The 11,117-nt window shown below is 39.8% G+C and overlaps 1 protein-coding gene across 1 annotated transcript in view; it reads left to right on the forward strand.

Moving 5' to 3' along the window:
- The window catches only part of TNKS2 (tankyrase 2), a 67,964-nt gene extending 63,959 nt beyond the window's left edge, over positions 1–4,005 (forward strand). The window contains exon 26 of the mRNA XM_027112031.1: positions 2,828–4,005. Coding sequence (XP_026967832.1) covers positions 2,828–2,957 — 130 coding nt within the window. The 3' untranslated portion in view covers positions 2,958–4,005. The remainder of the gene's footprint in view (positions 1–2,827) is intronic.
- Positions 4,006–11,117: the final 7,112 nt, after the last annotated feature.

Consider the following 11,117-nt stretch of genomic DNA (forward strand, 5'->3'; position numbering starts at 1 on the left):
CCCTCAGATGGTCTGCCAATACACTGTGGAGCGGTGCTACGCAAAAGTGGCCTGCAGGTGGGGCTGGTCTGCAACCTATTTGTTACCAGCCCGTGGAGAGATGAAAACAAAAATTGAGAGGAAACTTTTATAGCAGTTTGACATTGATGCAATGTTTTAAATTTCTTTTTTCTTCTTTTTTTAAGGCCGTGCCGTGCAGCATGTGGGATCTTAATTCCCCAACCAGGGATCAAACCCATGCCCCCTGCATTGGGAGCATGGAGTTTTAACCACCGGCCTGGCAGGGAAGTCCTCTTAAATTTCTTTAACTAAAATATTGGTCTGCAACAAATTGGAAATTAAGAGGAAAACAGAAACAGTAGTCCCTCACAGATAATTTGAAAGGTAGAAGAAAGATATCTGTTTTTTTTACCACTAGACCCATCACTTAGCATAGGCTGACACATAGTAATTCCTCAGTAAATTTTTGTTGAGTGAATAGTGATTAAGTGATTGGGCTCTAGATGGATCTGGATTTGAATTTTACCTTATCCCACACCAGTTTTACAGCCTTGAACATATTACATAACCTTTATAAGCCTTACAATACTTATCTCATAGGTTTGTTGAGGGAACTAAATGATCTTCTGTATGTGCCACTAAGTGCTGTACTTGGCAAAAACTGGTTATTGTAATTATATTATTATTTCCCTGAATCCCCAGGACCAGTGGTTGAGTTTCTCACTTGTCATGGAGATATAGAACATAGAATTTTAAAACAGCAAAATTTATTTGCCACTGGACTGCTCCCTTTGTTCCAATGAAACCTTAAGAAGCTCAAATATGAGGTATGTATGTCCCTAGGAGGCTGAGGATCTCAGTTTGAAAAAGACTGACAATAGCACATAGACATTATGGCAACCTGGTTGGGGAAGGAAGACATACCCATAACCCAAGCCTGCATCTTATTCCTACAGTACAGAAGAAACAAACTCCACTCAAATGAACTCATGATCAAAAGTCCAAAACAATCCACTGTGAGCATAAGTCAGTAGACACAACCTTAGAGCTTTAGCACCCTCACAAACTTAATGTAGGATGGTAACTATGGAATAAGAATATTTAAAATGATTGGCTGGGGGAGGAAAGCATAAAAACCATTAGAAAAGATGACACTGGAAAAGGCAAAGTAGATTTGAAAAGCTAACTCTTTTGGGGAACTAAAAAAATGTATAGTTAATGAAATTAAGAGCCCCGTGGACAGATTAAACCACAGATTGGGCATATATGAGGAGAGAATTGGTGAACTAGAAGATAAATCAGGAAGATACCCTGGTTATAGCAGAGGAAGGGATGGGAAATAGGAAAAGGCTAAGAAACATGGAGAATAGAATGAGAAGATCCAACATAAAGAATAGGGGAAGGAAGATATTTGGAGATTTTTCCAGAATTTTAAAGGAGGTATGGATCCTCAAGTTAAGAAAGTGTAACAAATATCTAGGAGAGTGAATAAAAACAAGTCTGTTTCTAGACATATAGTACAACTACAAAAGAAAAGAGAAAAATCTAAAAGGGACTAAGAAGAAAAGTTACCTGCAAAGGAATAACTACGCTGGTAGCAGGCTTTTCAATGGCAGCAATATAGGCCAGAAGACAATAAAATAAGTTGTAAGTGTTGAAAAGAATTGATGTTAAAAAAAAAAAGAAAAAAGGATGTTAGCCTTGAAATCTATACAGAGACAAATTAGCATTCAAATGAGAGGGTGAAAAACACATTTTCAGATTTTCCTGAAAGAACTCATAGGATTTATTCCAGAAAGAAGGCAGTTGAATCCAAAAGGAAGGAGTGGACTGCAAGAAGCGTGGTGAACAAAGGAATTGGTAAACGTGTTGGTAAACAGACTGAAATTATACTCGTGTAAAAAAAAGAGTAAGTACTAACTCATAAGGAATCATCTTCAAGATACAATAAATGAAAAAAGAGGTTGATGACTGTGTATGATTTGGTACTCTATTTGTGTAAAACAGGAAAAAGTACAATATACATTTGCTTCTTTATGCGTAAAACACCTCCGGGATACACACAAACTATTGGGAGGACACCTAGGTGCCAGGGTACAGAGGTGTTGAAGAGACTTTTCACTGTATAGTCTTTTATTCCTTTTGAATTTTATAGCAGGACTATTTTTTTATATTTATTTATTTATTTTTGGCTGCATTGAGTCTTCGTTGCTGTGCGCAGGCTTTCTCTAGTTGCGGCGAGCAGGGGCTACTCTTTGTTGTGGTGCACAGGCTTCTCATTGTGGTGGCTTCTCTTGTTGCGGAGCACGGGCTCTAGGTGCGCAGGCTTCAGTAGTTGTGGCGCACGGGCTCAGTTGTTGTGGCTCACGGGCTCTAGAGCAGAGGCTCATTAGTTGCGGTGCATGGGCTTAGTTGCTCCATGGCATGTGGGATCTTCTCGGACCAGGGCTCGAACCGTGTCCCCTGCATTGGCAGTTGGATTCTTAACCACTGAACCACCAGGGAAGTCCCTAGCAGGACTATTTTATCTATTTAAACAAAACCATAATAAAATAAGCATTGTCTATAAAAATACCGTAGGAGTAATAAATAGATAATGAGATTTTAAAAACAAGGTGGAATTTAAAGTACTACTTGACAATAATGTGGGAGATAGGAGAAACTTTAAAAGTGTTGATGAGCTTCAGAGTTTAAGTATGCATATTAAAATTTTAAGAATAATCACTAAAGGAGTAGAAATAGAACTGTAAAGATGAAAAAAGGTAAAAGAACACTCCAGCAAAAGTGGGGATCAGAGGTGACTCATGTACTTTTTTTCTCCCAAAAGGTATGAAAGAATCCTAAACAAGTCGGAAATTATCTGTAAAGGGGTAAGAACAGGCTGGACATTCCTGGAATGGTGGGGGCGGGGGCGTCAACGAGAGGACCAGACGTCAGTAGCATTAAGGCGCCAGTAAATAAGTGTAGTAATATTGGTGCAGGGATGGATTCATCTGACCAACTGAACAGAGTATAAATGGGATTTTTATATACACCAGAGGTAGCACTACAGATCATGTGGGAAGAAGGAGCTGTTCAATAAATTGTCAGGAAACAACTGGTTATGCATATGGGAAAAATTTGTATATCTGGATGCATACACAAAAATCACTTCCAGATGGATTTTATATGGGACTTAATATGAAAATCAAAAAAAAATTTTTTTTTTGAAAATCAAAATATTTTAAATGTTAAGAAAATACAGAAGAAGACTTTCTGATTTGGGGATAAGAAAGAGCTTTTAACTGAGCTTCAAAGAACACTTAACCCTAAAAGAAAAGATTGGTAAATTTGTATTAAAATTAAGAACATCTGTTCATCAAACGACCTTTGTAAAGAAAGTAAAGAGGCAGGTCACAAAGTGGGAGAAAATATTTGCAACACATTTAAAGGGCAGAGGATTCATATCCAGGATATATTAAACTAAGGGGGGAAATGAGTAAAAAAATAAACAGGCATTTCTCAAAATGGGAGACCCCAGTGACCACTAAGCATTCCAAAAAATGCTCAGCCGTATTGGTAATCAGGGAAATTCAAATTAGGTAACATGGTAATCCCATTTTACACCTGCTGGAATTGACAAAAGTAAAAAACTTGAGACAATGCAAACTATTAGAGGATGTGGATCTCTTACACATTGCTGTGGGTCTAAGTGCTTTGGAAAACAATTTGACATTACCAGTAAAATGAAAGAGCCTAATTCTGGGTATATAAAGAGGAAGCAATAAAAGCAATGAAAATAATGTCACGTAGAAACAAAATAGGACTGGCACAAATAGGATACTATATGCTATTCTTGGATAGAAAAGTTCAATATTATAATGATTTTGGTTCTCCTTAAGTAAGTATATAAATTTGCCGTGACCTAGTAACATACTGGATTGACATATACACACTACTATACATAAAATAGATAACTAATAAGAACCTACTGTACAGCACAGGGAACTCTACTCAGTACTCTGTAATGACCTATATGGCAATAGAATCTAAAAAAGAGTGGATATATGTATATGTATAACTGATTAACTTTGCTGTACAGCAGAAACTAACACAACTTTGTAAATCAACCATACTCCAATAAAAATTAATTTAAACAAAAAATACCAACCCTTTTGAGGGAAGAGGTGGGAACCTATGCAAACTGATTCTAAAGCTACTGTGGAAAAATAGATATACAAGGATTCTTATAAAAAGTTTCTGAGAAAAAAGTACTGAAGGGCTACTAGCCATATCACATATTAAAAATTTTTTTTTAACTATTAAACAGTAATACTGGCACATAAGCTAATTACTGGAATGGAATAGGGAGTCCAGAAATGGTCTCAGATCTACGGTAGGAAAGGTAGGATATTATGAAACTGTGGGGAAGATAATGGTCTTGCAACAACTGAGGAGCCATCAGGACAAAATAAAGTTGGACCCTTGTTTCATGCATCAGAATACTTCAGTTGAGTCAAGTATGTAATGATAGAAAGTGAAACTACAAAATTACAAGAAGAAAAACAGAACAATGTTACCAATATTGGTATAGCAAAGACCTTTCTGATTATAACAAAACCCAGAAGCTTTGAACAGAGATTGATAAATCCAACTTCACACAAATTTTGTCTGCAAAGTTAAAAATGGCAAACTGTAAGGAATATTTGCAGCATGTAAACGAAGAATTTAATTTTTTTAACATTAAAAGCTCTTCAGAATCAGGAATCAAAACACCAACAACCCAATAGAAAATGAGCAGTATACAGAGAAGGAAATTTTTTAAAATGGCATTTAAAGAGGAGAAATGCAGCGTAACTATGTACCGTGGTGCCATTTTCCGCTTCTCCTCCTAAAAGAAAAGATGGAGTGATATTCAGAATATTTAACAGCCAGACACTGACCAGGCAGAAGAGACTGAAGACCGCCTCTTCTGCCTGCTGTTAACCCTTTAGTTGAGGGATGGTGGGAGATTGTGGGGGAAGTAGGGCCTCTGGGCTGTCTCGGAGGCTCTAGATAGCAGGGAGGAGCACTCAGGACTGGGGGCAGCAGGTAGTTACCAGCGGGCGCAGAAGCATGCCGATATTTAACAGCCAGTACAGTCCCACTGGTGGAGGAAAATACCTCTCTTCCTTCATCGAGAAACAGCCTCTAGAAGGAAAACCGAGCAGTACTTGTCCAAATTTTAAATGGGGATACCCTCTGAGGAAGAGGACCTGTGGTAAGGAAATACATTACAGCATTATTTGGAAAGACAGAGTTATAAGCAGCACATCTCTCCATCAATAGGGGACTGGTTAAATAAATTACAGCGCATTTATACACCAGAAAGTCTGGAACCATGAAGAGAATGAGCCAGTCCTACATGTACTGATGGAGATAGATTATTGAGTGGAAAAAACAAAAGCAAGGTTCAGAACTGTGTATAGAGTCAGTTACCATTGTAAAATATAGAGAGGAAATACCAACACACAGGCATAACTTGTGCTGAGGAAGAGATCCAGGTGGCAGGAGACATAGGGGTGGAATGAAAGCCAACTTTCTATTCTGTATCTGTTATACTTAGAATTTTGTACTTTGTGCACTCATTTAAAAATATTTGTCTAAAGATGAGATTTGAGTTAGGTAATATCTAAGAGGTTTTTTTAAGCTGTAAGTCTGGAAAAGTGTGACCAAAACTGAACTGAGAAATCCCCCAAGGGGGGTTGGGGGGGGTGGGATGATTTGGGAGATTGGGATTGACATATATACACTACGATGTATAAATACATAACTAATGAGAACCTACTGTATAGCACAGGGAACTCTACTCAGTACTCTGTGGTGACCTAAATGGGAAGGAAATCCAAAAGAGAGGGGATATATGTATACGTATAGCTGATTCACTTTGCTGTACAGCAAAACCACAACATTGTAAAGCAACTATACTCCAATAAAAATTAATTTTTAAAAAAAAGAAAGAAATCCCGCAAAGCTGCTGTGCCTTCAGTCTTCCTCTTCGTAGTGAAAGACCTCTCCGTCCGTCCAGTTGTTCAAGACAAAAACCTTGAAAGTCAGCGTCCTCTTTCCCTCACAGCCTACATCAGCTCACCTGGCCTTCCTGCTTTCACCCTTGTCCACTACCGAGCCCTTCCGAACCCCACGCCCAGGTCCCTTAGTCTACTTTCAATTCAGGGGCCAGAGTGATCCTTTTGAAGCATAAGTCAACTATGTCACAAAACCCTGTAGTGACTCCCCATTTCACTTAGAGTAAAAAGCTTAAAATACCCAGGTTGACCCTACTCGATCTGCCACTGCACCCCTGTGATGCCATTTCTCACTCGACCCCTGGCCACTCCAGCCTTCTTAGCATGGGCATGCCCGCACCCTCAGGGCCTTTGCAGGGGCTGTTTCTGCAGCTAGAATGCTCTTCCCCAGCATTCTCTGTAATTCGTTCCTCACCTTCTTTCCTGGTTGTTCAGGTATCACCTCAGGACGTTTCTCCAGAACTACCTTATTTTATTTTTTTTTTGCGTTACGCGGGCCTCTCACTGTTGTGGCCTCTCCCGTTGCGGAGCACAGGCTCCGGACGTGCAGGCTCAGCGGCCATGGCTCACGGGCCTAGCCGCTCCGCGGCATGTGGGATCCTCCCGGACCGGGGCACGAACCCGTGTCCCCCGCATTTGCAGGCGGACTCTCAACCACTGCGCCACCAGGGAAGCCCCAAAACTACCTTATCTTAAATGCCACTGCATACTCCCCATCTCCCTTAACTCACTCCCAGTCCTCCCTACCCTGCTCTATTTTTCCCTATTAAACTAAAAAGTTCTAAATTCATATAATTAACATATTTATTCTCGGTCTCTCCACAGTAAAAGGTAAACTTCACAAGGGTGGATTCCGCTGATGTAGCCCCAGTGCCTGGAACAGTGTCTGGCACATAGGTGGTGCTCGATAAACATTGTTAAGTGAGTGAGTGGGCTTATGATCTTCACTCTGTCCTTTTAAAGTCTACTCACCATTATATGGAGAAATGGTTAGTACTGGCATTACCAGCAGCAACAGTAAAAAGTTGTTTATATCAAATCCACTACCAGCAGTAACACCAATAATCATAGCTATCATTTTTTAAATTCACTACCGGTAATATCAATAATCACAGTTCTCAATTCACTATCAGTTGGATCAGTAATCACAATTACCATGTATTAAATGCCTGCATCATAAACCAGATAATCCCACATGAAGGGAACTGGAGCTCCAGAGTTAGAAACTTCCCCAAAGCCAAGGCTGGTAAGTCTTTTCCGATTCCCTTTTGCCTGTGTTTCTCAGCCCTCCTAAGTGGTGCTATGCTCTTAGCGAGCAGTAAATCAGCCCTGGGGAGACAGGAGTCTTTCATATAGGCTCTTTGGGAGTGTCACTGGTTGCCTCTACCATATGGAGATTCAGGGTGGGTAGGTCTTTCCTGGGACGTCCAGTCTCAGATCAAGGGAATTAACGGCCGCGTGCCTGTCCTGGAGCCAGCACTCCTCCTCACCTCAATCGATGTGCAGAATCTGTCAGAGGAGCTTCATGACTCTAAAGGCAGAAAACTGCACTACCATGCTTGGAGGCTTGACCCGAAAAGGAAGTTGATGAAAATCTAACTGCCTGCCTCAGTGCCTCCCCTTTTGACGCAGATGCTGGAAAGTATGCTTTTACTTAGAACTTCTAATCAGCTGAGTTGTAAACTGAACAATTGGAGGAACAGATGGATTCGGGATGGAGCTGTAATCTAGAGGTGGAAACTGATTTCTTTTGATAGTTTCAACCCTACATTTTTGTCAGGAGGAAATAGTGGGAACTCTTCTGGGGGAGTGTTCTGTCCCAGAAAGAGGAGAATGTTTCTGTTCTGACCACTGAATAAAGGGAGAATTAATCTAGGCAGAAATGACCTGCCTGAAGTTTAGTAGATTTCATTATAAAAAGGCTAGCAGATTCCAGTGGAAGCGAATGTAGGCAATTTGTATTTATAGACAGGGATTAAATAAACCAATCTGACGGGATTCTCTGCAAGCAGTTGTTTGGGAATAAGGTAGATCCATCTGCATGCAAAGAATTGTGAATGAATAAAGATCCATGGCTCAGTGGGCAGGCGGGGCATAGGGGAGACCACCAGTCCAGATAATCAGACATTCACATTTCCCACTGTTTTGTTCTATTGTATCAAAATGTGAGAAGCTGCTTGCCAGGCCCCCACATACAAAGCTCTTTACTGGACTTTACTGAGGCATGATCCTGGCTGTTTTACTCAAACTGCCAACCTCAGAAGGAGCTTTGCTTGATGGCGTCTGACAGCTCAGCTGTGCCCCCAAGTAGATTTATGAGCTGAGAAAGATGGTCAAATTCACACCCTAAGCATTCCTGATAGAATTAGAAGGTCGGAGATATGCCAGCATTTGTATACCACCCTGATGGAGCACACCATCTTTGTGTCTTCCCAGCCCTCCTGGGTGGGGTTTGGAGAGGGAGAGCAGGAGGTGACACCCACAGCCCTCTCCCAGCTGGCAACACAGAGGGTCACCAGGAGATTCCAGATGATGTTATTTGGCATTTAACATGTTCTGATGGCAGCATCTCTCAGTCAAAAGGACTGAACTCAAAAAAAAAAAAAAAAAAAAAGGACTGAACTCTTTCAGGGCTGAATACCTGTCCATGACTCCCTCTGGAGAGAAAGAGCCAGTCTCTTCTCTGGGGTGGGATTGACTCCTCCAACCGTCCTGACAAGTACTGGGGGTGGGCCTTAAAACATCCATTTCAGTAATATTAATTACTGATTGTTGTGCTTATAACAGTAAAGAACATTCACTGCAGAAAATCTGGGAAAGGCTGAAAGATACAGCTAAGTAAAAATCACCCATCATCCCATTACTTAGAAACAGCTTACCATTAACAATTTTGTGTATTTATTTACAATCTGTTTTCTATGCATATAGACAGGAAATTTGTTGGTTGTAACAAAGCCAGATCATATTGTTTAACCTGAATCTTTTAATATTATATGCAGAGCATTTTCCCATGTTGCTAAATATCTCCTTTTGGAAAAGCTTCTTTTTAATCACTGCATCCTGTTCTACCATATAAAGTATCTCAACTTAGGTTGCATTACCCAAAGTAGTATGTTTTAATTCAGGGGACAATGTGCATGAACAAGTGTGTGACACACAAGCAAGATGCAGTATCAAGACTCTCCCCCCGAATTTGCACTACCTGATTCTAAAACATACTGCAAGGCTATAATAATTAAAATATGTGCTATTATTATAAGAAGGGACAGTGAAAGTTATTGAAAGAGAATAAAAATGATATTTCCAATCAATAGGGAAAGAATGAATTATATAAGTGTTCCTAATAGAAGTAATTAATTGTTTAGGAAAAATTAAAGTTAAATCTTTACATCATAGTCTAAAATAAATTCCATGTGGACCTAAAAGTCAAATATTTTTTTAAATAGAACTAAAAGATGATAAAGGTGAATATTTATATAATCTCAAGATGAAGAAGCATAAAAGCAAAAGTTGTAAATCAAAAGATTGAGATGTGATTACATTTTTAAATTTAAAATGTAAAAAATACATAGATACCAAAAAAGAAATACAAAATAGATCAGAAATATGACAGGAAAAAAGTTCAACACTAGAACTAATAAGATGAATGAAAGTTAAAATAACTTATACCAATTTTATCTATCAAATTGGCAACTTTTCTTTTTTAAGAATGATACTCTGTGGTGGAGGTGCTAAAAATGAGTATTTTTTTAAACTGCTGGTGGGAATGTGTATTGGTGTAACCCCTTTGTAGATTCATTTGTAAATCTGTAAATCATAAAACAGCATTTTCCAGCCTTCCTTTTCAGACATTAAAAGAAATAAATACCACCTACCGTGTAGTGTTACATATCAGACTCCTTACCTAAATGATAACCATTAATTTTCGTAGCAGACCTATGAGGTTTTATCTATAATGATGCCCATTTTATAGATGAGAAAAATGGGGGTTAAATATTTGTCAGCTGGGGACTTCCCTGGTCGCGCAGTGGTTGAGAATCTGCCTGCCAGTGCAGGGGACACGGGTTCGAGCCCTGGTCTGGGTAGATCCCACATGATGCAGAGCAGCTAAGCCTGTGCGCCACAGCTACTGAGCCTGCACTCTGGAGCCCGTGAGCCACAAGTACTGAGCCCTCGTGCCACAACTACTGAAGCCCACGCGCCTAGAGCCCGTGCTCCACAACAAGAGAAGCCACCGCAATGAGAAGCCCGCTCACCGCAACGAAGAGTAGCCCCCACTCGCCGCAACTAGAGAAAGCCTGCGCACAGCAACGAAGACCCAATACAGCCAAAATATAATTAATTAATTAATTTAAAATATATATATATATATATATTTGTCAGCTGTATGTATTTCATTGTTCTGACACTAATTCCCATGTGTTATTTTTTCTTTTGGTCTGATTAGACCCCAGTAGAGATAATAAAAGCATTATTCCCCACACCCCCAAATAAAGTTTAAAGGAAAATCCTTATGCATAGTCCTTCACCTGCCTTCTGAAATCTTCAGAGCTGCCCACTAGAGAGGGTGTGGGAGGAGTGATAACTCTGCACTGTGAGGCCCACTGACTGAAGAATCATCATCATCATAGCAGCACACACTTGGGCCCCCAGTCATAGAGACAAGAAATGACTAGACGGTTATCTGTGTAGTTGAAATTCCACTGGAACCCTCTAAGGAATGGATGGAGGCTATGAGAAAACCCTGTGATTTAAGAAGTTTGGAAAATACTTCTTGATTCCCCAGGACTCTTACCACCAAGGTATTCCATCCTGTCTCGTGGATAAGCCCTGATCACTCTATGGCATGTTTTGATATTGTATGCCTGCCACTGGATATTTTTTAAAGCATGTATTCAGGCTTCTTGTCATTTATTTCAGGATTAAAGTGTTGTTTGTGGTATGAAATGGGGTTTCAGAACAGTGCCCTAGTTCCTAGCCTTGTATCTATAGAAAATACATTCCATTTTTATGATTCAATTAAGGACTGTCATCTAGGAGTCATTTAGATTGTATTATCAAGTAGGAAGTTGT

This window comes from Aethalodelphis obliquidens, unplaced genomic scaffold (assembly GCF_003676395.1).
Source record: "Aethalodelphis obliquidens isolate GAN/ISIS:26980383/991018 unplaced genomic scaffold, ASM367639v1 scaffold11, whole genome shotgun sequence".
Taxonomy (NCBI): domain Eukaryota; kingdom Metazoa; phylum Chordata; class Mammalia; order Artiodactyla; family Delphinidae; genus Aethalodelphis; species Aethalodelphis obliquidens.